Source organism: Neurospora crassa, linkage group II (assembly GCF_000182925.2).
Source record: "Neurospora crassa OR74A linkage group II, whole genome shotgun sequence".
NCBI lineage: Eukaryota > Fungi > Ascomycota > Sordariomycetes > Sordariales > Sordariaceae > Neurospora > Neurospora crassa.
In genome coordinates this window covers 3,134,206-3,159,652 of record NC_026502.1, presented here as the reverse complement: position 1 = coordinate 3,159,652, position 25,447 = coordinate 3,134,206, and the positions used below count along the sequence as shown (strand labels likewise).

The 25,447-nt window shown below is 53.3% G+C and overlaps 7 protein-coding genes and 1 non-coding gene across 8 annotated transcripts; 5 read left to right on the top strand and 3 right to left on the bottom strand.

The window, feature by feature from the left end:
* The first annotated feature begins 540 nt into the window (after positions 1-540).
* On the top strand, positions 541-2,601 carry pex33. The gene is made up of 2 exons (XM_951891.3): positions 541-1,135; positions 1,197-2,601. The coding sequence occupies exons 1-2, from the start codon at positions 809-811 to the stop codon at positions 2,142-2,144; spliced, it is 1,275 nt and encodes a 424-aa protein (XP_956984.3). The 5' UTR covers positions 541-808; the 3' UTR covers positions 2,145-2,601.
* Positions 2,602-3,084: 483 nt separating this feature from the next.
* On the top strand, positions 3,085-3,689 carry NCU01536 (hypothetical protein; the record flags this gene model as incomplete). Its single annotated transcript, XM_951892.1, has 3 exons — positions 3,085-3,215; positions 3,273-3,400; positions 3,622-3,689. 3 exons carry the CDS (start codon positions 3,085-3,087, stop codon positions 3,687-3,689), a joined length of 327 nt encoding a protein of 108 aa, XP_956985.1.
* A 174-nt stretch (positions 3,690-3,863) lies between these two features.
* NCU15834 (hypothetical protein) lies at positions 3,864-8,056 on the top strand. Its single transcript, XM_011395359.1, has 2 exons — positions 3,864-4,876; positions 5,445-8,056. Exons 1-2 carry the CDS (start codon positions 4,351-4,353, stop codon positions 7,598-7,600), a joined length of 2,682 nt encoding a protein of 893 aa, XP_011393661.1. The 5' UTR covers positions 3,864-4,350; the 3' UTR covers positions 7,601-8,056.
* A 361-nt stretch (positions 8,057-8,417) lies between these two features.
* Positions 8,418-12,388, bottom strand: NCU01539 (vacuolar morphogenesis protein AvaB). The gene is made up of 2 exons (XM_951149.3): positions 9,451-12,388; positions 8,418-9,383 (listed from the first exon to the last, which is right to left on the bottom strand). The coding sequence occupies exons 1-2, from the start codon at positions 12,168-12,170 to the stop codon at positions 8,687-8,689; spliced, it is 3,417 nt and encodes a 1,138-aa protein (XP_956242.3). The 5' UTR covers positions 12,171-12,388; the 3' UTR covers positions 8,418-8,686.
* A 1,314-nt stretch (positions 12,389-13,702) lies between these two features.
* NCU01540 (SPX domain-containing protein) lies at positions 13,703-17,788 on the top strand. The gene is made up of 3 exons (XM_951150.3): positions 13,703-14,346; positions 14,412-16,720; positions 16,785-17,788. The coding sequence occupies exons 1-3, from the start codon at positions 14,264-14,266 to the stop codon at positions 16,925-16,927; spliced, it is 2,535 nt and encodes an 844-aa protein (XP_956243.3). The 5' UTR covers positions 13,703-14,263; the 3' UTR covers positions 16,928-17,788.
* NCU01541 (hypothetical protein) lies at positions 17,160-18,171 on the bottom strand. Its single transcript, XM_951151.3, has 2 exons — positions 18,043-18,171; positions 17,160-17,983 (listed from the first exon to the last, which is right to left on the bottom strand). The coding sequence occupies exon 2, from the start codon at positions 17,867-17,869 to the stop codon at positions 17,522-17,524; it is 348 nt and encodes a 115-aa protein (XP_956244.1). The 5' UTR covers positions 17,870-17,983; positions 18,043-18,171; the 3' UTR covers positions 17,160-17,521.
* Positions 18,172-18,790: 619 nt separating this feature from the next.
* On the top strand, positions 18,791-23,550 carry NCU01542 (hypothetical protein). Its single transcript, XM_951152.3, has one exon. The coding sequence runs from the start codon at positions 19,092-19,094 to the stop codon at positions 23,280-23,282; it is 4,191 nt and encodes a 1,396-aa protein (XP_956245.3). The 5' UTR covers positions 18,791-19,091; the 3' UTR covers positions 23,283-23,550.
* A 294-nt stretch (positions 23,551-23,844) lies between these two features.
* On the bottom strand, positions 23,845-25,090 carry NCU14140. Its single transcript, XR_897811.1, has 3 exons — positions 24,850-25,090; positions 24,407-24,559; positions 23,845-24,187 (listed from the first exon to the last, which is right to left on the bottom strand). It is a non-coding gene; the product is annotated as a ncrg146 (non-coding RNA).
* Between the last annotated feature and the right edge of the window lie 357 nt (positions 25,091-25,447).

Sequence of the window (25,447 nt, the reverse complement as noted above, 5' to 3'; positions counted from 1 at the left end):
GTACAAGAAAAAGGTTTTGCGATACTAGGCCAAAGTGCAGAATCCTCAATCTTTGGGTAGGAAGATGCATGCCAAAAGATTGCACCAAAACTATAATCATATTGAAGTTTTCGCTCATGGGAGTTTGGGTCTGACATTCATCTTCTTTTTTCCATTTTTTTTTTTTCCGACGGAGTGCATTTGGTGAAAGTGCATTGCCCTGACAGGAATGAAAAGAAAAGGTGACCAACTATTTCTTGGAGGAATTTGCGAAAATGACTGATCGTGAGTTAACAGACTTTCACCTTATTTTCGCGGTGGGATGTTAGCCATTGAAAAGATTAGTCAAATTCCTTAGAACCATGCCCTAAGCGGTTAAGTAGTCTAGATATAGGGGATGGGGGTAGTCTGTCTATAGCCCGCCTCGTGGGCTCGGCCTTTGCCGGGGGGTGGGTAAAGTGGGTCTCTGCGCATTCAACCCCTGAGCCTACCGCTGGAATCCAGCTGAAAAAGCTCAGACCAACAGCACCAAATAGCGACACCCATGCCTCGGTAACAGGAGACGACAACCGGGCACGGCTGGAGGCGCTGAAAGACGATGGAAAGTTACCTCTAGGTAGGTTAGGTCAGTTCAGTTCTCCTAGCCGCCAGCCATCAACGGCATCGCGAATTCATCCATACAATCCGTCCATTCATTCATTCATTCGTCCATCCATCCATCACCATCCTCGACTCCTCGCTGAACCGTCCAGATCACCTTGAGCAGCATCATACCCATTGTACAGACACTTGCAAAAATCAAATTCGGTCATTCAACTCCTCCACCGCCATGGGCGACTCGGAAGAACACAAGAGCGCCGACACCCTGGCGTGGGAGAAAGCGACAGCCGACAACAACAACAACACATCTCAACCTCAGACGCAGGCTCAGGCCCCGTCAACATCGACATCCTCAAAATCCCAGCCGGCAGCTCAAACCTCCCCAGACGCGCCAAAAGTCTCAGTCTCCCTCGAACAAGCCAGGATATTCCTCCAGGATGCGCAGGTGCAAAAGGAGACAACAGAGCGCAAGGCCGCCTTTTTGAGGAGCAAGGGCATCTCCCAGAGTGACATCGACGAACTGCTGAAGGAGGATTGGATTCGGGCGCAATCAGATGCAAGTCATTTCTTGTATCTCAGTGTTCCCAAAGACAAGCTGCTAACATGGACATCTACAGATGAGAGAAATCCCCGTCACCAGCGAATCGTCATCATCGGCTTCGTCAAAGGTGGCTGCTGCGATAACAACCACAACCACCCTCCCCAAGACAAAGGAACAACATGTGCCCATCATAACCTACCCCGAGTTTATGGCCGAGACGCACCGGGCGCCACCGCTAATAACTATGAACGGCGTCCTTAACACGGCCTACGCCTTCAGCGGTATCGCGGCCCTCGTCTACGGCGCCAACAAGTACGTTGTCGAGCCCATGCTCAACCAACTCACCGAGGCTCGCGTCGACTTCCACGACAACGTCAAGGACAACCTGGACCGGCTGGTCGAGAAGCTCGAGCAAACCGTGTCGGAGCTGCCTCCGGGCTACAAGGCGTCGGACGGCCGCGCCGGTCGCTACAAGGACGCTTACGACGACGATGACGAAGACAACATGAGCACGTACGAGGACCCGACCGAGATGTTCCACCGGGACGTTGGCATCCAGACGTCGCCGCCGCCTACGCCGTCGGTGCGGGCCATGTCGCTCCCTTCGCGCCCGGGCACGGCCATGTCGGCCCGGTCCCTGTCGGAGATCTACGAGGCGCACTCGCGGGCCCAGTCGCGCGCGGCGTCGGCCATTTCCGAGCGGCACATGAACCACACGCAGAAGCAGCAGAGGCGACTGGCGGAGCTGGTGACGTCGGTTAAGGAGATCAACGAAGGGCTGACGTCGCAGTGCGAGGACTACGACGAGCTCAGGACGACGGTGGACGTATTCCACGGCGAGCTGGAGCAGTTGGCGCTGCAGCACTACGACTTCACTGGAGGCTTTTCGTTGTACGGGTATACCAATAGGAGCGAGCCTAACGATGAGATCAAAAAGGCCAAAGAGAATATCAGACGGGTCAAGGGCGTGTTGCTCACCACGAGGACATTTGCTACGCCTGCTCCTGGTGCCTCGGGGCGGTAGGAACGCATGAGGCAGCAAGTGGCAGATGCGCGGAATGCTCGAGGTGATGGGAAGACAGAAGGGGCGGAGTAAATTAATGATGACTTCCTCCCGTCAAGTTCGATATGGAGCAAAAGCATGGAATTATTCACACATGATGCTTTGAAGATTCCAAGCAAGCAAAGCGCCAAGGTGTAATCGATAGAAGTAAGTATTAGCCAGCGGTTAATGACATAATTGTTGTTCTCTTACAAGTCGAACCAGATTTCGACCGTGTTCGCCTCCGATCCCAAAACTTGGAAATGGACGGCCGGAATAACATCCGCAATTTCAATGAAAAGCCCAGATAATCTTGACGTTACTTTGTCAGCAACCACAAGTTACACGACATTCTTATAAGAAGTGGCTGTGAAAGTCGGCGAGAGCACTTACTATAAAAGGTCCAAAATATACCAAAAGTCGGTCACAGGCCATTTACCCGTAACATCGGCGGCTTCTTCTTCTTGACAGATAAATCTAATCGTTCGGGTTTTTCTCCGTGAAATGGAAGGAAGCATAGCAATTCTTTCCCGATAGTGACGACGTCGTGACATTGAAACTTTGGTTATCACAAGAGGTTGCAGAAGTCGAGTAGTTACATGGTTGCCATGCAGATATGGCCTGAGAACAAGTACTATCCTCAGGAATCTTGAGTCGATGATAGGTGCCCAATCATGGCGACTCTTGCCACCTTTTCTTCTTTGTCTTAGTTTCCTCCAAGGTTCCCGTTCGCAACTTTATTACAGAAACAGAACAATTTGTCAATTCTCACCACATTCCTCGTCAACCTGTTCCCCAGATTTGTCAACTCAGGGTGCCAGCTGCAAGTGTTACACTACATACATCACATATCACTTCACCGCCTCCACAATTTGATTTTTGACGGCTCAATTGCTTTGTGCACATGCAACTAACTCTACAGATGACCGTTGAATTGAACAGTGCGAATGGAGATATCTCCGTGCAGCGAGTGAAGCGAACAGTTCGGATTGTGAACGAATCAATACAAAGGAGAGTGCACAAACGAGAAACAGGAACGAGACCGATGGCAAGGTGAGACTCTTTTCTTTGGGGTCTGGGAATAGATGGGAATCGGAATTATGGTGATAGCTACCGTATGGCCAAACCCTCATGTCACACGACAAGCCCAGAAGACTGTCCCAAATGTTGCACTTGCGCACTTGTGGTGCCAGACCCCGTGACGACCGAGATTCCATTCCTTGTGACGATGGGGAATGGTCAGTCATCACCAATGACAAAAACTCGGGGGGCTGCCGTCCAGGTGCCGTGTCCTTGTGCTACCTCTGTGCCTACATAGTAAAGAGAGGGATTCATTATCTAGGTACCTGGGGTGATTCACACGAACATCTTACGGTACACTAGAATCCAGCAGCTCAAAGTGAGGGTATTGCGAGCTGAATGTACCACCCGGACTATGGTGCTGATGGATGATTTCCAGGTTACGGTAGTGTACTTAGTGTACTGTACCCAAGCTGTGATGCCTTTAGTACAGCGATGCCCCATTAATTAGCGGGGAAAGAGCCAAGATGAAGAGAAAAGACCCCACCCAACATGGGCCAAGCATCTTGCTTTTTTCTTGGCAACCGTCCACCACATACTTACCTACTGCGGGTGGTGCATGGATTGATCGCGAAATTTTGAATTGCGCAGACTTTCTGTTTTCTTTGCGACAAGGCGACCGAAAAAAAAAAAAAACGAACCAAAAGCCCGGATCAGGCACAGGAATCCGACTTGCATTCGGCAACCCCAACAGTCGCTCCCGAGACAGACTGACAGCCTCGAAACGGGAAGGGAACTGAAGGGTAGCAGGAACTGGCAACTGGCAACGACCAGATCCTATTCCATCACCATCTTCGACTCGTCCACTTGTTGGTGTTTTTTTTATTTATAGTTATTCTTTTTGGCATCCTCGCAAAAGCACAACAGCACATAGCCTGCCGCGCAGGATACAGCTTGGCGCATACTGTACGAATCTCACAAGGCTGTTGTGCAGACCGTCCATCGAGTCTAAAGGACAAAAGAGGCTCCCCATAACCTTCATACATATAGTTGAGGTCCTCTCCTACATCACACTGAGGTTTTCAAGAGAGCAATATACACAGAAATAACGGCTGCCAAGCTAAAAGTACGGAAGAGCAACCCGGCACCTCACCTCAAGCAGAACAAGATGCATAACGACGAGACGGTGATCTCAGATGTGCCAGACATGATCAATAAAGCGCCGATCATTCCTGGTCACTCACCCTCTCCGGCTGTGGCTGGCATGTCGGGGTCAGAGCACAACAACACCACTATTACCACCACCACGGTCACCACCGAAACTGTCACCACCACCACCCCTACCACAACCGAGTCCGTGCCTAGGCCCGGGCCTGTTGGACATGGGACTGAATACTATGGTGTTCAGGTTGCCGGGCGTGTCACTGGCTCTGCCTCTGGCTCTGGCATTCACGATGACCAGATTGGTAACGTCCCCGTCACTGGCATTTCCTCGGACCAAGCTGGCGCATTTGGCATTTCTTCCTCCTGGGCTCCGTCACAGCAACAACATCAGCAGAAGGAGCAGCAGGAACATGAGCATGGATTGAACACCACCACTATTGCTAGCAACAGCTTAAAAACATCAACCTCCACGGAAGTGCAACAAGACATCCTCAAGAGCAGTTCAGTTCCCAACACTGGCACCGACAGGAGTGAGTTACCGTTTTTATCCTCTTCATCATCACCAACACCCTGATGGGAACCGCACATGTCGTTTTATTTAGCTTCGTCAGGTCTGGACTTTAGCCTGTCTGCATGTCTTTGAATGTACACTGTAGACTTGGCCGCCACTGTTAGTCAAGGACCAGTCATCGTCCACTCATCGTCAGCCGTTTCCAAGGCGGCACTGCCCGTTTTTTTTTTTTTTTTTTCCTTTTTCACTTTCTTTTTTTTCCTTGTCCTTCAATTTGATCTTATAATACACCAGATCTACCTACCTAATCTTGGCATATCTTCTTCTTTGTTGGACAACTCTCATTTAACATTTCCTGTTCCTCTCCTGTCTGTCTATATCTCTCGTATCCTATGCCACCCGTTTTCAACAGGGATCCAGAATCTTGTTTGTCTAGCTTCCCCAACTTTTCACGGACCTCATTCGGCATTCATTACATACTTCAAAACCTTGTTTTCTCCGGAGTCCCACGTTTAAAAAAGACGAGGAGAAGAAAAAAAAGGCAATGCGCTGATCGCTAACGCGTGGTCGTACTCCGGATCTTCCAGCCCCAGACGAGCAGCAGGACATCATACCACTTCGAGCCAAGCCGGCCCCGCATCAGCCAGACCATTCTGTAGACCACCCTATCGACCACCCTGGCCGCTATCCAAAGGACCCCGGTGACCCCAGTGACGACCATCCGGTACAGGCTAGCGAGTCTAACCGCAATCACCACCCCAGTTGCTGCCCGCGTGCTCAACCTGGCTCGCGGCCCCCCGCGTCGCCGTCGACTTATATAAGGTCGTCCCCCTTGACGTCGGAGCTCCCCAACGGTCCTGACGGTGGCGATCACGATTCAACCACCCCATCTAACCCTCAATCACCGTCTACCATGATTTTCGCCGACCTGTACAAGTCACCCAGGTCGCCCCTAAATAAGCTCAGGCACTCGTTTCCTCACCATCAGCCGGTTGTCCTACCACCCGACCTTGATGCTGACCTTGTGAGCAAAGACAAGGCGAAGCAGAAGGAAGCTGTTAGGAAATACCTTCTTGAGAAGATTCGAAATGACTGGGACTTCGAATGGGTACCTGTGACGCAATCACGTCCAACCGAAGCAGCAACAACCTCCAATGAGAAGCAGCAGCAAGAGATGAGCGATATCGCCCAACTTCCATCAGACAACACCATCGCGCCCAAGGAGCATGGATCACCCAGGATAGCAGACGTTGCCGTAGCTCAGACCTTTGACGATGATGCGCCTCGGGATCCAGGAGAGGAGGCGGATTCGGAATCTGATGCCGAGTCCGTTTACAGCACGATATCAGAAGATCTCGTTCACTACCGTCCTCGGGCGGAATGGACCTCGGATCTCTCAGACAACGACGAGCCGCCAGTTCCTAGCACCTCCTCTCCTTTCCGCTTCGACAGCCCCGACGCAGTCGGACCTGCCGTCAAAAGCTCACTGGAAGCAAAGCGGGCCAAGAGGAGGCGGGCAGTGAGAAAGGAAGCCTCGTGGAATCCCGGGCTGGCCTGCTTCGAAGCTCGCCGCGATGCCTGGACAGGCGCCAAGACGTTCCGCGTCAAGCCCAAGCCGATGTGTCCCGCGTCGCCCACGACAACGATGTCGACAACGACCCGCCGTCTCTCCTTCTGGCGCCATCATCGCTCGTCCGAGTCGACTAGCGCCGCCGCCGTGGCGCACCCAGCCAGCTCACCACCGCCACCAGCAGCAGCAGCAGCAGCAACAGCAGCAACAACAAACCTCTCCGCCCCTTTGTCCCCCACAACCACGCGCAACTCCCAGCAAAGCGCCCAAAGCGACGCCGTATCCGACACCTCAGCCAGAGGAGCAGGAACAGCAACAGACAACAGCACCGTCCCCTCCACCTCCCCCACCTCACCATCTAAACCCGATACCCACCCTGCCTACCCAGTGCAAACCCTCCTTCCGCTCCCTCCTCCCCTCCTCCCGCCTCAAAACCCCATGCGCGCCTCCGTCACGCCCTCCATCTATCCCTCTCTCTACGACAAAATCATCGTCAACAACATGCAGCCCTCCTGCCCCGTCAACCTGGCCGACGTGCTGCGCGCCTGCGTGGTGGGTTGGAAGCGCGACGGCGAGTGGCCGCCCCGATCGCAGTACACCAACGTTTCCGTGCCGCCCATGCTGGTGCCGAAACCGATGAGCGCTGCCGAGATTGCCGCGCAGAGGCAGCGGAAGGCGGCTCTCCAGAAACAGATGCAGCAGCAGAAGGAGGCAAGGGAAAAGGCGGCTCGGGAGGCGAGTGAGGTCCGCGAACGGGCTCGGGAGGCGGCTAGGTTGCAGAGGGAGGCGAGGGAGCAGAAGGCCAGGGAAGCGAGGGAACAGAAAGAGGAGAGGGAGAAGCAAGAGAGGATGGAGAAGAGGGCGGCGGAGAAGCAGCAGAGGCGGAAGAGCGATGCTACGGCGCAAGGGGGGGCGGCGCCGGGTGCAGGAAGAAGATCCAGTATTGTGGCGTTGGTGGGCGGGGTGGTGAATCATTTGACGAGGGTGCCGACGGCGGAGGATAGGGATAGGGATCGGGAGAGGTCGGGGAGTCAGAGTGATGAGAATCTTGGAGGAGGAGGAGGAGGAGGAGGAGGGAAGGGCGGGATAAGGAGGAGTTTGCAAAAGGTGTTTTCATTAGGGCAGCATGGTGGGGGTCAAGGACACCAGGCTAATGGCAATCCTCTTGCTTAAAAAAAGAGAATGAGGGTGGATGTGAATGGAAATGGCCGAGATGGGAAAGAGTTTATACCACAAGAGAGATGAGAGCATTGACCAAGGTGAAGATGGCACGTCAACGTTTTCTTTGGAAATGAATGGTGTGTGCGTGCGTGTGTGTGTTTATGACATGTCATGACATGGGATAATGGGAATGGAATGTTTGGATGTTTGAAAGAAAGGGCAATCGGAAAAGCAAGCTTAAACTGATACCCCCAAGATCTTTTCTTAATTGGATTTTTTATTATTTTATCTTTTTCCTTGGATGGAACCACCAAGCTGGGCGAGCAATGGAGAGAGAACAGGGAGGGAGGGAATAGTAATGGGCATAGTCAGGTTAAAGGAGTTAACAGCCTGCTTGATAGCTAGTTCTATTCCTGAGTTTGCGGACCTAGTTTCCCTAACTTTTAATGAAGCCTACAATTATTTTACCACCAAGTCCATCAACCATTTTGTCTTCATTTCGATGCGGCTAGAGGTACCGACCGGTCTGGACACAATCGCTTACTAGAGGTAGGTAGGTCAGGCCTCGGCAGGGGAGTGGGGGGGGGGGGGGGGGGGGGGGGGGGTTTATATAAGAAAAGTCGTGGCTAAAGTCTTGTTCTTTTCCTCCCTCAAGTTCGCAGAAAGCCCAGAGACAGATACGCTGGCGACCCAGCTACGTAATTGCAGTGTTGTTGGTGATATGTCAGCTTCTTTGAACGTGAAACCTCGACGAACAGGGGACTAAACAGGGAAAACGGAAACGAGAGAAAGGTAGTAAGTAGGTAGCGAATAAACGCATCACTACCTATGCATTTTTGGTGGATGGTACATAGTATCTTCTGATTGAGTAATCCTGCGATGCACATATAAGCATAAAACACGATAGAGAGAAAAGAAACCAACCGCCGCCAGATGCTACACCACCTCAAAGATATATCATCATGCCAGAACCAAGTCCATGCCCTTTCATTTCATAATAACCTAAACGTTCATCATTCATACCGGTATTTATATTCATAACAAGGCCTCGAACCTCTTATCCCAAACCACCACCACTACCACCACTACCACCACCACCTACCCCCTCCCCCAAGCGCCATATTGCGTCCCACTCACACCACTCTTCACACTCCCCGTCTGCCCGGGGCTCGCCAATTCACCAATCCCCATACCCTTCCCCTGCTGACTCCTCCCCAAACACCCATAATGAACAACCGCATCTTCCCCTCCCGGCAACACCGCCACGACGCTCCCACCTAACCGTTTATGACATACCCCACAAACTCTCTCCTCCCCAATCACCACCCGTCTATTTCTTCCTCCCACTCTGCTTCCACCACCCGGCAGAACCGCTCCCTTCGGTAATCCATCCCCCAACAAGAGAAGAGCTTGGCTGGTAACTAACCCGGTCTTCCTCAGGCCCGCAACGACGAGGGTCTCGTTAACAATACTGTTCGCGTTGCGCATGCGGCCGCGGAAGTAGGACTCGAGCTCGGAAACGGGCAGGTCGTCAGGGATCAAAGAGAGGGTGGAGGTGGCGGGCAGGCGAGAGCCGTGCTTCGAGAGGAGGTCGAGGGCGGGTGGCAGGTTGGGTTTGTGAGGGGAGGGAGGGGTCAGGTAGAGGGAGAGCAGGGTATGGTAGATGGACGGGTGGGCTTCGTCTTGAGAAGGGTCTTCGGTGGAGGAGGGCGAGGTAATGGTGGTGGTACCCGGGGGGTGGGAGGGGGAGGTGGGTTGAGGGTGTTCGGAGGATTTGTGGATGCGGTTGCAGTATCTGGATACGAATGGATTGGTTAGTATGCATGGGATGGATTGAGGAAAAAGAACCGGCGGAAGCTTACTCTTCTGCTTTTTTGTAGTCTTTCATCTGGAAGACGTAAATTTCGAGTGCTTGTTTGTGTTGACCCATGTTGCTAAGGACAACAGCTCGCGCTTCATAAAAGCGTGGGTCGTCTCGGGGAATGAGACTGAACGCTCTTCCGAGGCTGTACTGCCGACTGTCCTTCAAGAACTGTACCAACCGCTCCATGAGAGAGTCCCACTCTTCCTCCTTCCCTTGTTTTTTCTCCTCCCTGAGCTGTCTGATAAACAACTCGACAAGGCGGTTATGAAACTCGGGAGTCATGTCGTTCAGCTCCGAGATGATATGCTCCAGGTATTGGATTTCCAAGGCTGTGTCGATGCCGCCCAAGAAGTGGAGGACCCGGGCTCTTGGGAGAGTCTCGGCATTCTCCGAGTCGGCGAGGAAAACCTCCATTCCCAGCTTGGGGTCTTTCCTCAAAGTCCACTCTGAGAATTCGAGAATGACGTCGATCATCTCGGGCGGGAGGCCTTGAAGATACAGGACCGTCCTTTGGGGACCGTGCAACGTAGGCGCCGCCTCATCAGGCTCGTCCGGCGAGCCAAACTTGCGAAGCAGATCTAGAGCCTGGCGATGCAGCTTCTTGCCGTAGAAGAAGTCAACTAGCTCGTTGAACCGGTTGTGCTCTACAAGCCTCTCGTTAACAACCTGTGGGTCGCAAAAGTTGGGGATTCGGAAAAGGGAGCTGGCCAATGTGGGACGGGAGTACATGAAGGCGCGGAACAGAGTGGTGTCGACGACTCTGAAAGTCTCCTGCAGATCCTTCTCAAGCTGTTCATCATCCTCATCCTTGTGAAACATTAGGAGTGTATTGAACGCCTCCTCTGTGACCCCGTTTGCTGACTTGCGCGGCTTCAACTTTCCGGTGACTGGATCAATGACTCTCTGAAGTCTCGCTCTGGCTCCGGCCAGGTAGCTGTTCAGCTCCGAGACGGCTGTCATGAGATCCTTTTCGTCTTGGGCGCGTTGTTCCTCGGCCGTCTTGCCCTTGATGCTGGCCGCATCATCATCGACTGGGGCTCTTCTGGAAGAGACTATGGATGAGGTTTCGGGATCAAACTTCTTGCGACCGTGACCCATGAGGTACTTGGCAAACCCGCCTCCTTTCTGCGGCGACGATACCTCAGAATGCGGCTCATCCTCCTTGGGTGCATGATCTCCATTTGCTTTACCGTTAGGGGGCGCTTCGTGGTCCGACTCTTCCTGCGGCTCTTCAGGCTTCTTCTCATCAACGCCCAGCTCTCCCACAATGATCTTGGGAAAGAGCCTTAATACTCTCTCAGGCGGAGCATGGACCTCGTCTTCATTAAACAAGTCCATAGACTCGCGAAACTTCCTTTGGCGGAAGAGCAGTTCGGCCTTGAGCATTTTGACTTCGCGCATGGTCTCAGTCTTGTTCTTGAGAAGAGCGTCCTCCAACATAGCCAAGATGCTAATGGCTTCATCGTACCTCTGGGTTTTTACCAGCTCGTCGATCTGGGAATCATAGTCGGTAGCATCCATTTTCCACACCACTCTCTCGCTCAAGACGTGAAAGCCCTTTCCAGCATGTGCCAGGCTGACCGTGGGTGGCGGGAAATGCAGAGAAGCGGCACCAGGGAGACTGATGGTCTGGAGCAGGTTCAGTGTGTCCGGATTTCGTACTTCGAGACTGCCCTTGGTCGGTGATTGTAAGGCAAGAATATAGGGGTAGCTATATCCTATGCTCTCAGGAGCAGCTTGCCAAGGAATCTGGCGCTTCTCCAAGGCTTTTCCGGCGTCATTGATGAATAACGTATTGATGTCTTTGGCGAGCAATAACTGACCCTCGGCGAGCTTCGCCGACAGCGGTTTGGGCGTAAAGTTGCCCAATCCCATATATCCCATACTGGCTGTGGCGCCAAAGCGACTTTGCCCTCCTGCTGCCCCTATAGCCCCAGGACCAACAATATCCTCCATCTGACCGGTTGTGATATCGACTATTTGGTAGCCACCGTTCATGCCGCAGACCACCTTGTTTGCGTTGGCCCACGTCAGAGACCGGATGGCCTCAGACAGGACTATCTCGGTGACATCGGGGGAGAGCTCACTTTCGTGCCATGACCACAGAAGCAAGCGGCGCTTTACAGCAACAGCTAGACGCGATATAATCTCGGGTATCCCAGTGTCGGGGTCCTTGACAATGTTGCTCGTGACAGCGAAGGTGGAAGCGCTCTTCGTCCGGGCTGTGGGGAACTCGATAGGCTCGAAGGTCTGGAGGTCGTGGAGGGCAACGCCGTTGTAGTTGGACAGCGAGATTATGGTGTTGGCTTCCTTGATGATGGCGAGTTGTTCGATAGCGCGCGTCGAGAACTTTTCTACCTCGCGGAGGAGGTCGGTGGGCTTGGGGCCTCTCGGCGCGGCTTGGGCATTGTAAAAGCCTGGCGCAGCAGCCTGGTACTCTTGGGTCGTCGTCAAAGGTCCATTGGGGTCTTGGGTCGTCGACTCGGTTGTAGCTTCGCTCAGTTGTTGGGACGACGTTCCGTTGGCAGACTGGCTTGGTGGTGGTGGAGGAGGAGGAGGAGGAGGAGCGGGTGGAAGTTCGTTTACACGGTATATTCTGAGGGATCCCGTATTCAAGCCGACGAGAACACGGTCACCGTAGGCGAGGATGGACTCGATCTTGGACTTGTCTCTCTGCTTGAGCTCGATGATGGGTCGAGCCGTAAATGCGGAGAGCATGGCGACGGGCCCGCTGCTCCCTGGTTGCAGCAGTGGTCACAGGGTGGTTATGAAGGCATTAGATTGTGTCTTTGGAGCAGAAAATTGTCGAGCAACGCTGGCGCAGGTTGGCGATGTTCCACTTTGTACGGTCCCTCTCGTCTCGGATGGATGGTGTTATCGCAGCCGAGTGGGTGTGCCGGGTGGAGGATGACGGCATGGCGATTGGCAGGGCAGTGGTGATACTGAATGATGGTCAGGCGCCGCAGGGCATTCAAGGGTACGTAGGGTACCTCTACAGGCAGTGCCTAACCCCACGGGACCTGACAAGAGGGTGGGTGCGATAGCGGGACTATCTTTCGAGAAGCAGGGTTAGGGGTATGTGTACGTGACCTAGGTGCCCGAACTTTCCTTGCAACCAAGACTTTGGGAGAATGCGAATTTCAACAATTACGTACAACAAAGCTCGTCCTTCACTTGGCCTTATGCCCTATTTCATTTCCAATGCAACATCTTTTGTTAAAGTGAACTGCAAAGTGATGTTCGAGTTCAGAAAACCTACTGGTGTTTTCATGTTTGGTATTTTCCCAAAGTTAGGTCTGGTCACGAACAAGTACGACCGTCAAGGTTCTCGAATCAACATCCAGATGCGGAGAGTTGCGATGGAGTCCTCCATGTTGTATTGTTCACTGTACTGTTACGAGGCGTTACGAGCTGGCGGTACCCGTGTCGGGCAACTCCTCTCAGAGCTCAGTGTCATGAGACTCTATACTGCCTACCGTATAGACGCGAGGCATCCGTTTTCAGGTTCCGTGGAAAACAGGCATAATCTCAGCTGTGAGCATACTGCCATACTGCAACATTCATGCCTGTCAGAAATTGTATGCAAGACGGGTGATTTTGAATGTCTCCACCCTCCGGGGCCATTGAAAAGATAGCCCAGTGGGAAAAGGCAGGGCATTACACGTGTAGAAGATGAATCGAACCAACGGTGCTCCGGGTTAGCAACTTGACCCCTTCCGGTCACTCTTTTTTTTTTTTTTGCGGGCATAACCTGGAAGATATACAGAATTGGGCATACTCTACCTACGTATGTCTCATCATGCCTGAATTTGCTGCAAGTTAAAATTTAATGCCCCCAGTCTATACGGTACGCAGTCTATCCTTCCAAGGAACCTAATGATATCTACTTGACATGATGGACAGCCTTACACGCCCAACTTCTTAATCTTGGTGCATGCTGGCCTGTTTCTCGTGTAGTGTTCGTCCGTTCGTTCGTTTCATGTTTTGTCGATTCGGCTTCCATCACCCGACGGCACTGGCTGCCGATAAAAAGCACGTTGCCGTTAGAAGCAAATCTGTAGTGTACAGATTATACATGGCGCTGCTGCTTGAGAATCGTGCATCCCGGTTGGCTATTCTGTAGAACCTCCCTTGGGTTTCCTGACAGGACTCCACCCGATCCGCTGTAAGATGGTGGAGTGGCTGCAGCATCGACGGGCATAATTGGCTAAAAATGGCCCGTCTCGTCAGCGACAGAACACCTCCATCGTCGCTAGCTTGGATATTTCCAAGCAATGATTGCACCACTTGTACACTATTGGCGACCGTGACCGTCTCTACCTAGGTTGTCTGTGATTTCAGACCTAGGTACTTGCCCTCCTTTCCATCCTGTTCCCAAAAAGATACTTCAATCGTTGCCCACCATAGCTTCTTCAGCCGAGTCTGGAAGCCCCTCCTCCTCTAGACCCAACCAACCCGCGGCAGACCATCACGAGAACGACAACAAGGTGCCACCCGGAACACCACCAAGCCCAGCTGCTGGAGACCATAACACCAAGGACAGGGGAGGGAGGACAAGAGGAAGAATTGGAAAAGACCATCATCCCCGCAGCAGCATTCTCTTTTCTGTCTCTGCGCAACCAAGCAGGACACAACGAGACCAAGACGGATTCGAGCTCCAGCCCTATCCGCAATCCAGCAGGCAGCCTCACACTCGCACAGCCGACGACACAGCTGACACCAACCGCAACCCCAATCCGCCCCGTGATCGCGCCGCGGCCAAGGAAGAAAAGAGGGCCAGGAAGCGCCGCTGGCTTGAGGCACAGGACGACATGAAGTTTTCTCACAGTATCCAGTTCAATGCGGTGCCGGACTGGAGCACACATTACATCGCATACAGCAACCTCAAGAAGCTGTAAGCTTGCCGCCTGTCTCATCTCCGCCGCCGTGCTCAGTCAGCCAGCTAACATAATTGCCTAGCATCTACCAGCTCGAAAAGGTTATCCACCTGTCATCCGGCGGCGATGGCGAGTCGCGCCCGCTGATTCAACATGAAGACCCCGAAATCGTCTTCGTTCGAGCCCTGGATGTCGAGCTGGAAAAGGTCTTGTCCTTCTATACTGTCAAGGAGAGGGAGCTGTTCGAGGAGGTACAGAACGTCTTGCGCGACGTCGACGCATTCGATGAGCAGTCCGGTGACACCGACCAAGAGCGCCAACTTCGTCCCCCTACCCGTGGCAGCGAACAACAGAGACCTTTGCGAGCCCGGAGCGAAAGTCTGCCGAGCCGGGCCTCGACTGACGAGGGTTCCAACAGCGACCAGAGTGACAATGAGAACACCGGCCTGAACACACGGGGGAAACAGAGGCGGTTGAGCCCGGGGAGGCGAAAATCTAGCACTGTTATCCCTGGACACATGATGTCCTCCATTGGCGACATGACAGCCTCTACAGAAATGACGAGGTCTCGCAGGTTCAGCACTACCTTTGACGACGACTATGCCGAGCAGGCTGTCTTGTTCTCCTCGGGCATCATGCTCAAGAAGAGGATCATCAACCTCTACGTCCAGCTGTGCGAGCTCAAGTCGTACATCCAGCTGAACAGGACGGGCTTTAGCAAGGTCCTGAAAAAGTTCGACAAGATCATTGACAGACAGTTGCGTTCCAAGTACATGGACACCTTCGTTGATACCGCATACGCCTTCCGTCCAGAGACCACCAAGACCTTGGAAGAACAGATCCACCTGATGGTCCACGCATACATGGACATCGTTACTCAGGGTGACGAGGCGGCGGCCACGCGTGATTTGCGATCGCACCTTCGAGAGCACGTCGTCTGGGAACGAAACACGGTCTGGAGAGAGCTCATCGGTATGGAGCGGCGAGCTGAAGCCGCAAGTCTGGGACATACTCTTTTAGGGCGAGATACCGACCCAACCAGCCACCGTCTCCAGGGCGACGATGAGCTGATGTTGCCGACCAAGGAAATCGCAACACCGCTTGGTCGCTTCAGATTGCCTGCTTGGCTAGTCAGCTCAACTCTGATGACTCTCGTCATCATCTTTGCCATCTTCTTCGCCCTGCTCTTCATTCCCATCATGAAGAAGCCCGAGCAGCAAAATTGCCTGGCATTGCTGGTATTTGTCAGTTTGCTCTGGGCTACCGAGGCCATTCCCCTTTTCGTCACCTCGCTCACCATACCTTTCCTCTGCGTTGTTCTTCGAGTCTTTCGCGATGCCGACAAGCCCCATCACAGACTGGGTGCCAAGGCGACCACGGATGCTGTCTTCTCGGCCATGTGGACGCCTGTCATTATGCTCCTGCTTGGTGGCTTCACTCTCGCAGCGGCTCTCTCCAAGTGCGGTATCGACAAGCGCATAGCGACTTTTGTTCTCAGCAAGGCAGGAACACAACCTAGGACGGTTCTCATTGCCAACATGGCTGTGGCCGCATTCGCCAGTATGCTGATCAGCAACGTCGCCGCTCCTGTCCTCTGCTTTGGCATCATCGAGCCCATGCTTCGCAACCTCCCAGCTGGTTCCAACATGTCCAAAGCCGTCATCATGGGCATCGCCCTCGCCTCCAACGTAGGCGGCATGCTCTCGCCCATTGCCTCCCCGCAAAACATTGTCGCCATCGGCCTGATGGAGCCCCCTCCCACTTGGGGCGAATGGTTCTTCATCGTCATCCCCGTCGGCGTCATCTCCCTGCTTCTCATCTGGGTCCTCCTGCTCCTCACCTTCCAGCCGGGCAAGGGTACCTCCATTGTGCCCATCCGCCCCGTCAAGGACCGCTTCACGGGCGTGCAGTGGTTCGTCACCCTCGTGACCGTCGCCACCATCGGCCTGTGGTGCGCCTCTCACCAGCTCGAGGCCGAGTTCGGACATATGGGCGTCATTGCCATTATTCCCATTGTCTTATTCTTTGGCGTCGGTATCCTCACCAAGGAAGATTTTAACAACTTCCCCTGGACCATCATCATCCTGGCAGCTGGTGGACTGGCGCTCGGCAAGGCGGTTAACTCGTCTGGCCTGCTGCACACTGTCACCAGGTTGATCACCGAGGATGTCCAGGATTTCAGCCTTTACGGTGTCCTGATTGTCTTCTCGAGCTTGATTCTGGTGATTGCCACGTTCATCAGCCACACCGTTGCAGCGCTCATCATTTTGCCGCTGGTGTACGATGTCGGGAAGGGGTTGGACGAGCCGCACCCGAACTTGTTGGTCATGGCGGGTGTGTTGATGTGCAGTGCTGCTATGGCGCTACCTACTTCAGGATTCCCTAACATGAGTAAGTTTTGTTGCTGTTGCCCGTTTCTCTTTTTGTCCAAAGCTAATCACATTATCTTCCACAGCCGCTATCATGAAGGAAGACCCAGCTGGCCAGCGCTACCTGCAAGTCAAGCACTTTATCAGCCGTGGCGTGCCCAGCAGTTTGCTGACCCTGTTGGTGACCGTCACGGTTGGTTATGCTGCTATGAGGGTTGTTGGTATGTAAGGGGCCTACTCATCATTGCGTAGATATATTCTTGAATTTATGGTGGCTATAGAGTTGGGCTGGTAGTATGAATGAAGAAAGCGGATCATGGGCGGGTAGAGGAGGAGGACGAGGATTTCTAGACAGTGATGATCAAGCGTTTCGGCGGTGTGTTTTTGGAGTAAATGATCCCGTTTTTATTGATGTATTCCTTTTTGTTGTTTCGCGTTGATTATGCCTTTAATGAAGACAGCGGCGCAGATCCGGGAGTGGGAAGGGAAATCTAATTGGGCTTTCTCTTCTTCTATTCCTGCTGGATTTTCTATTGTGATGAAGGTTGACTAAAGGGGTAGATTTCATGCATAGCGGCCCCTAGTATGATCATGACCAATTCTCTCATAGTCCGGTACGTTTTCTTCATGCACTCGTACCAATTCGTGTTGAGCCGCATACAGCACATCACATAGGCAAGGGCCGGATAAAGTGTAACCCCAGAATATCATGGATGGAACAACAGATCCAAGGACTACCACCATACACAGCATAAGAGATCCTTCTTCCCTCTTATACCCTCTTCTTCCTAGCGCTCTCCCCTTTATCGCTGTTCCAAATCACTCACTCATCCTCCTCAACAACCTCCTCGCCATAGTTCTCCTCCTCCTTGGCCTCTGCCTCCTTCCCCTTGCTCTGGTCACCGCCACCATTCTGACCCGCCCGCTTGTTGTCCTCCTCCATCCGCTGCGTGAGTTCCCGGTTGATGTCGTCTTGGAAGGTGGCGGCGATTTGCCGGAGTTCGTGGAGGTACTTGGCGCGGTCGGAGGTGGTCATTTCTTCTGATGATGATGAAGAGGTTGAAGAATGGGTTGAAGTCGTGGTGGGGACATCCTTGGTGAGTGTGAAGGAGGGAGAAAGGTCTGTGGAGTTGGTGTAGGTTGCGGTGAAGGTGGTGGTTGAGGGGGCCATTTTGAAATATTCTTTGTTGAAGGTGGTTGGAACAGAAGGATGTGATGGTTTGAGGTTTCAGTGTTTTGATGGTGAGAAGACAGAGGGTTGGGCGTGCTTTTGGTGGAAATTTGTCTGGGTTATGAATGGTTAGTGACCGTTCTGTTAGGGTGTCTTGGGGATTTGAAACATACATAAAGTGTCTTTTTAGCGATGGTATTTCTAGCATCCAATGATGAGAAGGTGTTTTTTTTTTTGTTTTTATCGATATCAGAATCAGATTCCTCACATGAACGGAAAAGGAAGCCTCAAAATCCTGAAATGCATCTCACTGACTGGAGGTGACCTCTCAGGTGTCCACTGGAACCAATGCTGCACGTTTCACTGCCCTACAGCATCCCCCCCGCGTGCGCCTGACGGGAATTGGGGAAAACTGACGTTGGTTGCGGGGCACTAAAAGCCCTCCCCACCAAGATTGCGATCGTGACGGAACACTTTAGGGCGATCTAGCCTCTGTTTGATTCCCATTCTTCTGCTTGCCAAGCATTCAAGCCCCTGTTTGAATTTGTATTTTCAAGTTGGATAGTATCGCCCAAAACAACCAGTACCCAACACCAACAACAAGTGGTGGCGTCGTAAGGTACTTATCGGTTGACGTTTCGCAACTGAACCTATCAGCCAGGTAAGTAAAGCGCTCAGCTGGAAGTGGGAAGTGGGAGTGCCCGAGGGAGGCTCAGAGGGCGGGAGGTGCCATGGCATATGATCGATGTGCTTGGAAGTGAAAGAGAAGGGACCCGACGGGATCCCCAAAACATGGCCACGAGGGAAATGGAGATCAGCGCTTGTGATGTCCTCGTACGCAATCGGAGTTTGAATTTACAAGTTCACTTTTTTTTTTTTTTTTTTTTTTTCCTTCTTCTTCTTTTTTTCTGCCTATCCGCTCTTACCCGTCCTCTTTTTTGCCAATTCAGCGATCACGTATATTTTCCATACTACACTCACATGTTCATTAACTTAGCCACCACCGACATAGACTATTCCCCTCAACTGATAGTCTTCTTCTACAGACATCCACCTGAACGGGTTAGCAAGATGTGACACTTGCCCTTGCGAAGGATAGCCTGTTCGAAACGACGCCAATACCGTATGATCCATTATTACCAAACACCACCAGCCAAAGGACCAACAGAACGGGAGCATTGAGAGAGCACCACTGAATGCTGCAGAAGCAAGCAAACAATCAATGCAACCCATGAGTGGAAGAGGAACCCCCGGACCCACGCAGAGGGCTCCAGGGAGTTTCTCACCGCTGCCGGCCAGCACTAACTCCACTGTTAATGCACTCGCCGGCGCCGACATGGGTCTCGTCCGTCCCCATCGACCGTCTCCGGGCCCGGTCCGCATCATCTCAGCCTCGACCTCCACCAGCGACGACCTCACGCCATTGACCATCCCTCGCCCATCCGACCAGCCTACCGCCCCGTCGCCCCAGCCAGGAGGACGTCCAGACGCATCAGGATTTGGGGGAAGAGCAGGAGCATCACCCGAGCGACGAGGAGGAGGAGGAACAACACCTACCCCTGGACGCGAATCTGCAACTCCTATTTACAGCAGCTTCACGTCTCCGAGCAACAGCGCCAGTGCCCCGAGTCTCCAGACCAACTTCTCGCGACCGACCGTATCGACCACCGCCGCCCTGTCCACCGCCCGCTCCGTCGCCGGGACACTTTCCCCGATCGATACGGCCCCGCGCAACGGGCCCTCCCCCCTGACCCTTCCGCCGACCAGCGCAACATCCACTACATCCACTTCCTTCTCCGGCAGGGTAGGCGTACACTCGCGCAAACACTCGGCGAACGCGGGCCTATTCGAGCCTACCCTGCCCTCGACGAGCACCTCCAATCTTGACCAGATCCAAGCCGAATCGCCCAAACTCAGCCCGACGCCGTCGCAGGCGCAACGAGACATGTCCGCCAGCCACATTGCTGCGCAGGCAGCTGTCTCCAAGTCGCAGCTTACCCAGCAACAGCAGCAGCAGCAGCCACAGCAACAACAACAGCAACAACAACAGCAACAGGCACCACCGTTTGCGCATCAACACCTTGTTCATCTACAACATCGTCAGCGATCACAAACGATACCACCATCAGGCGAGCATCATGAACAGACTTCGGTCGCGAACAAGCGCAAGAGCGGCGGTCCGATGAGCCCTCCCATCTTGAGCTTGACAGAGGCGAGCGCGCCAAGGGATAATGTGTTTGGAAGTCAAGGAAACCACAACGGCCTCGCCGGAAACCATACCCTTGCTGCCACAGCGGCCGCGAACGTGGTGTTCCCCCGATCGGCGCAATCGTCCCCGAAACTGCCCGCCCAGCCGACGAACCCCTTGACACCTACTCCACCGCCTGTCGCCGCCGAGAAACCCGCTGTCAAGTCGGAAAAGAGCAAGGTCAAGCTGTTTTCGCGCCCTGGCAAGTCCAGCTCAAAGGCGGAATCATCCAAGGAGAAACCGCTGCCTAGTCCCGGAAAGCTAGGGCATGCCTTTTCGAATCTGCAACGGGCCAACTACAGCACTACGAGTCTCGAATCGAATATGCAGCAACCCTTCTACGCCCATGGGAACTCGTCAACCGCCACGATACGACCAGCCGAAGCCACAGAGAAGGAGGTGAAAGAAAAGGAGAAGAAGCATGGGCATTTTTTGAAGCGACAAAAGGAAAAGCTGATAGAGGCGTATCACCTACCGCTCTCGTCAGCTTCCAGCAATTCCAGGCCTACAGATCCCACAGCCCCCAGCAGTCTGTATAATTTCAACTTGCCAACAAGTCCTGGTCCTAGCAGCAATGCGTTCAAATCAGGTCTTGATTTGCGACACGGCGGCCGTGCATTGCGCGAGAAGAAGAACAAGGAGGACAAAAGTCTGGACGACGCGGCCTCAAGCTACAACCCTGGAGGCGACTGGCCTGGTCCAAGTAGCGTGAGCTCTGCCACTGGCAACCTGGCCTCAGCACTCTTCCACAACGAGCCCTTTGACAGCCAAAAGTTCGGGCTCAACAACATGACCCTTGATGACGCCTGGCCGTTTCTCAGGGCCAAGCTGCTTGTCATTTTTGAAGCCGAGGACCTTCGTCTCCCTGTAGAGGATCTGAATCGTATAGTGACGATGCATATCCAGTATTGCATTTCGCGGCGCAGCCCAAATATCATCATCGAGGATATCCGGGACTTTCTCACCACGGGCTTCTCGAGTCTCGACCAGAGTCTGAAGAAGACTCCGGAAGACCGCTTGATCCCTGCTCTTGTCGAGCTTTGGATCTTCACTTTCACCAGTATCCTACCATATCTGCAAGCAGTCTTTCTACCGTTAGACATGGAGTTCGCCGGCAACGGGCCTTTGATGACGCCAGACCAAGCTCGTGACTTCTGGGGCGGTGTCCCCGCCAGCTACGGCCTCAGCATATCGGCCTCATCAGTCCTTGACATACGGAGACTGGTTCTCCTTGCCTTCCGCGATATCGTTATTCTTCCCCGTTACGACACGCTGAAGATCATGTTCTCGCGTCTCTCTCTCGAGTTCCTACCACAGAGCCTGGCTAGCATGGCCCTTTCCTCTCCGGTCCCAGTTCCTACCTCTGGGTTCCAAAACACGGCTCATAACCAAGGCGGTGCCTATCAGCCCGCGCTCTCGACCTCGCCCTCGCAAGAATCGCAACTCTCGCTATCCTTCGCAGGTAGTCTCCCAGCAACCATGACCCTAGGGATGGGTGCCGGCTTTGGCACTGCCCCTCCACGGCCAAACACCTCCATGTCCAACCCCGTTCCCAGTGTGGACCCTTCCTACGCGAGCTACAACAGCAACGGGATGGGCACCGCCGGCGGTGGCGGCGATACCCCTCCAGGAAGCGGCAATCGCTCGCGTACCATCAGTAACGTCAGCTTCGGCAGCGACCACGGCAACGCCAACCGCCCTTTTACCCCCAGCAGCATTCAAGCCCTTGGCGCCGCCTCCGCCCAAGCCGCTATGTCCACCCCTAGCGGTGTTGGTATCGCCAACCTCAACCTCAACATGTCCACACCCGTACAGCAATTCCCCTTACACGTAGCGCCCAGTATAGCAAGTATAGGCAGCAACTCCATCCACGGCAGCCTCCGCGACCCTACAGGCGGCGGCGGTGGTGGGAGAACGGCCGACCAAAATGTCGAAGACTCCAAGCAAGTCACGGAAATGGTTGGACGCATGCTCCAATGCATGTCCGTCCTGGCTTCTGTTTCCGCGCCCACCACTCCTTCTTTCACCTCCTCCATACCGAACCAAAACCCCCACTCCTCCACGGGCAACCTCACCTCCTACAACACCTACTCCTCCTCGCAAGACTCCGTGGCAACGACCACCATGACCAACGCCACCGTCCCCGCCTCTCCCTCGGGCTCTTCAGTGGCTGGCGGCTTACCCCCTCTCGTCCAAACCATGTCTTCCCCTTCACAATTCTCCTCCCCTTCGTCGCCGGCTACTCCGACAGCTAACAGCCCTGGCCCGCTACCTCCTCGTCCGTCGATTTCCAGTCTCAGCGCTAGCTTGGCTACTAGCGGGATCAGCGGTGCTGGTAACAATAGTTTGCCAAACACACCCACGGCTGCTAATGCCACAACACCAACCACACCCACAGCCCCCGCCAATGCTGCTGCTGGTGGTGGTGGTGGTGGTGGTGGTGGTGGTGGTGCCGGCGGTCCTGGTGGGGGGACGGGCGGATACGGAAACGTACCTCCCGATGAATCCTCCCGCATGATCGAAGAACTGAACAAGCTCCTCAAACTCAACTGGCTCGGCCGCGGCCGCACCGGTCGCAACAGAAGGGGCATCGTAGGCGGGCGAGTCAAGCGCGCAGGAGCAGGGAGCGGGTCTGGCTCCGCTTTGGCCTTTTCCATGGGCGCTGGCTCTGCTGGGATGGGTTATGCGTCGTCGTCGTCCTACGGCGGTTATGCTGGTCAAGGTGGTGGTGGTGGTGGTGGTGGTGGTGGTGGTGGTGGTGGTGGTGGTGGTGGGTATGCGGGATCGTTGGGGACGGGCCCGGCGGGGGTGAGCATGAATAGCCTTGGGACCACGGGGACGATGGGGAGTATGATGAGTATAGGGACGGTGGGAAGTGGGTTTGGGGGTGGGTTACTACAGGGTCAGCAGGCTGAGAGAGATAGGGGAGGAGGAGGATGGACGGGGACGGGGACGGGATCGGGATTGGGTACCTCTGCCAGCATTATTGCTGGGACAACAGGAACGGGAGGGATGATGATGAGTAGTCTGCCTATTGGTGCTTCTGTTTCTGCTACTACTGCCGGTACTGTTGGTGCGGGCGCCGCTTTGGCTGGTGCTGCTGGTGTTTCTATGCCTGCTGCTGCTGCCGGATCATTATCAAACGAGATTGTGGTTGACAATTAGTGGATGGTGACCAAACCTCTGGAGAGATGGGCACTTGGACTTGGGATGGGGACTAGGCAATAGAAATGCATGAAATAAGAAGAAAAGAAAAAAGATATACGGGTTAAATGGAGGCATGGAGTTGGAATAGGGGTTAAATTCTGGTAGATCATCGGTTGTTCCTTGGGGGAGCATTTACATTCCTCGGTTATCAAGACCACACACATATATATATGTATATGTAAATCTATACAAATAATATTTTCTTCTGCTTTGCCTTTGGGCACAGACGGTGATGCCTTCGGAAATGTAGCATACTTGATGTCCGAGGATATACAAGAAACATTCATTATTTGATGGAAACCTGGATGTTCATCGTTGATGATTGGTGAAAGACCAGGACATGTTTTTGCAAGTCTTTGTCCCACGGATGGTGAGAATCAACAAGTCATTCATTCGGGCAGCGTTAGACAGCTTCACCATGGCAACATAACACCACGCTCTGCCATCAGGAGGGATCTGTGCCATTACACATCACCCAGAGCAACTCTTCAGACTTTGACCACATACGAACGCAGAGGCAGCAGAACTTTTTATCACTGTTCGATTTGACCATCTGGTGATATTCTTGATGGTATGTAACCTCTACTGATTCCCAGATATCCGTGAGATACAAAACGATCTCTCAACATGGGCGCCCAGCAATGGGTCAAAAGTGATCTCTCTATGCCAGAGCGAAAACATTCATATCAATGGGAAGATGATGTGAATGTCGATTCGATACGCCGAAGCGCATCTGCTGGCAACCAGATATAGCATAGTATGTTTATCGATATCGATCACTAAGGAGGGCAAAAGCAGAGGTGTTTCGAACTGTGTTCTATTGTGACTATCTAAAATTGATTCATAGTAATGGATGTCCTGTACTTTGGATCTGTTAGCTGATGCTCGCAAGACAAAAGACTGCTCAAAACAACAAGTGTTTGATGATCCAATCAGACATCCAAGGAAGACTTCGCCCTCATCTGACCCCGAGAAAGGCTCGTAGGTGGGGTCTCGAGTGGAAACTGCGAATGTAGGAAAACTTCATCATAAGGATCGGGGGGGAGTGTGATATGTGTGAGTTGCACAAAGTATGAACTAACCTTTGATGAAAGTGATACTGTGTAAGGCTGTCATGATTAGTTGGCAGAATCACATTGTTGTCTGTCTCGAGGAGAGAATCAGAAGCAACAGAAAAAAGCACAAAGGCATCTTTATATATCAGAGAGCCAGGCTCGAGAAGATTCTATGTCTGTCTGCGGTATGGAGTCAGCACCCATGTTTGCGAAAGTTGCTGTGGATACGCGCGTGTGGGTTGTGGAAAAAATGAAGAAGTGCAATCCGCTTCAGTCAGAAAAAATTACTGGCAAGCAACAGGCCGACTCCCGTAGGAGGAAGCCCGAAACAGACTAGTCTTCGTTCATGGTCGATTCAGTTGGGAAAAGAAGACATTTCAGAAGTTGTCATCATCCGAAGGCGGATCCATGGGGGAAGGGTTGTGAGAGGTGCTGTTGCGACAAGAAGGAAAAGGGAAGTTGGAGCTTACCTCGTTGATTGCCATGGCAGTTGTCGTGGACCTACCTGAATGCGACGCTTTTGTGACAGCGCGCTGTAAAGTATTGACAAGATGTCGCACAGCCTTGCCTCTCAAAAGAAGCAATATGCTGCGGGCAGATACATGAACACGCAATGAAGCGGTTCCTGCCAGCTCTGCATGCTCGAACCATTGCTCAGCAGGAGCATCGGTTGGATGAATGCGTGAGCTCGAAAATCGCGGCGTTTGCGATTGTTGGTTTCTGAGGAAGGGGAGAAAATTAAGGTTGCGTTTGCGACAATTGGACAGTTCAAATACTTCTGCGCGGCAGCAGATAACGATAACGAAAATTCAGGTGGGGTCGGCAAGTTCTGGGCGGGAGACCTGACAGAATATGTAGAAGCGCGCAGAACACAGACACGTGTAGACACACGTGATGCTGGGTTCCACCTCTTATCAAATGGATCGCCTGCTGCAAGGTCCCGCCATCGCCCGCCATCGCGACAAGAGTCTGTCGGCCGTCCAGACTCCAGACAGACCACCTCACTGCAGGCTGATGAGCCGAGACCAACTGAAGGGGAGGTTCAGCTTGTTGGACATTAATCTTTGC

What these genes read in the sequence shown, in the direction of transcription:
- NCU01539 (XM_951149.3), bottom strand. Translation starts at nt 12,170, where the DNA reads ATGCTCTCCGCATTTACGGCTCGACCCATCATCGAGCTCAAGCAGAGA. An exon ending in GACTACAAAAAAGCAGAAGA is followed by an intron (nt 9,384 to 9,450) that starts GTAAGCTTCCGC and finishes ATTCGTATCCAG; the next exon opens with ATACTGCAACCGCATCCACA.
- pex33 (XM_951891.3), top strand. Translation starts at nt 809, where the DNA reads ATGGGCGACTCGGAAGAACACAAGAGCGCCGACACCCTGGCGTGGGAG. An exon ending in GGATTCGGGCGCAATCAGAT is followed by an intron (nt 1,136 to 1,196) that starts GCAAGTCATTTC and finishes GGACATCTACAG; the next exon opens with ATGAGAGAAATCCCCGTCAC.
- NCU01542 (XM_951152.3), top strand. Translation starts at nt 19,092, where the DNA reads ATGCAACCCATGAGTGGAAGAGGAACCCCCGGACCCACGCAGAGGGCT.
- NCU01541 (XM_951151.3), bottom strand. Translation starts at nt 17,869, where the DNA reads ATGGCCCCCTCAACCACCACCTTCACCGCAACCTACACCAACTCCACA.
- NCU15834 (XM_011395359.1), top strand. Translation starts at nt 4,351, where the DNA reads ATGCATAACGACGAGACGGTGATCTCAGATGTGCCAGACATGATCAAT. An exon ending in CAACACTGGCACCGACAGGA is followed by an intron (nt 4,877 to 5,444) that starts GTGAGTTACCGT and finishes CGGATCTTCCAG; the next exon opens with CCCCAGACGAGCAGCAGGAC.
- NCU01540 (XM_951150.3), top strand. Translation starts at nt 14,264, where the DNA reads ATGAAGTTTTCTCACAGTATCCAGTTCAATGCGGTGCCGGACTGGAGC. An exon ending in TACAGCAACCTCAAGAAGCT is followed by an intron (nt 14,347 to 14,411) that starts GTAAGCTTGCCG and finishes ATAATTGCCTAG; the next exon opens with CATCTACCAGCTCGAAAAGG. An exon ending in TTCAGGATTCCCTAACATGA is followed by an intron (nt 16,721 to 16,784) that starts GTAAGTTTTGTT and finishes TATCTTCCACAG; the next exon opens with CCGCTATCATGAAGGAAGAC.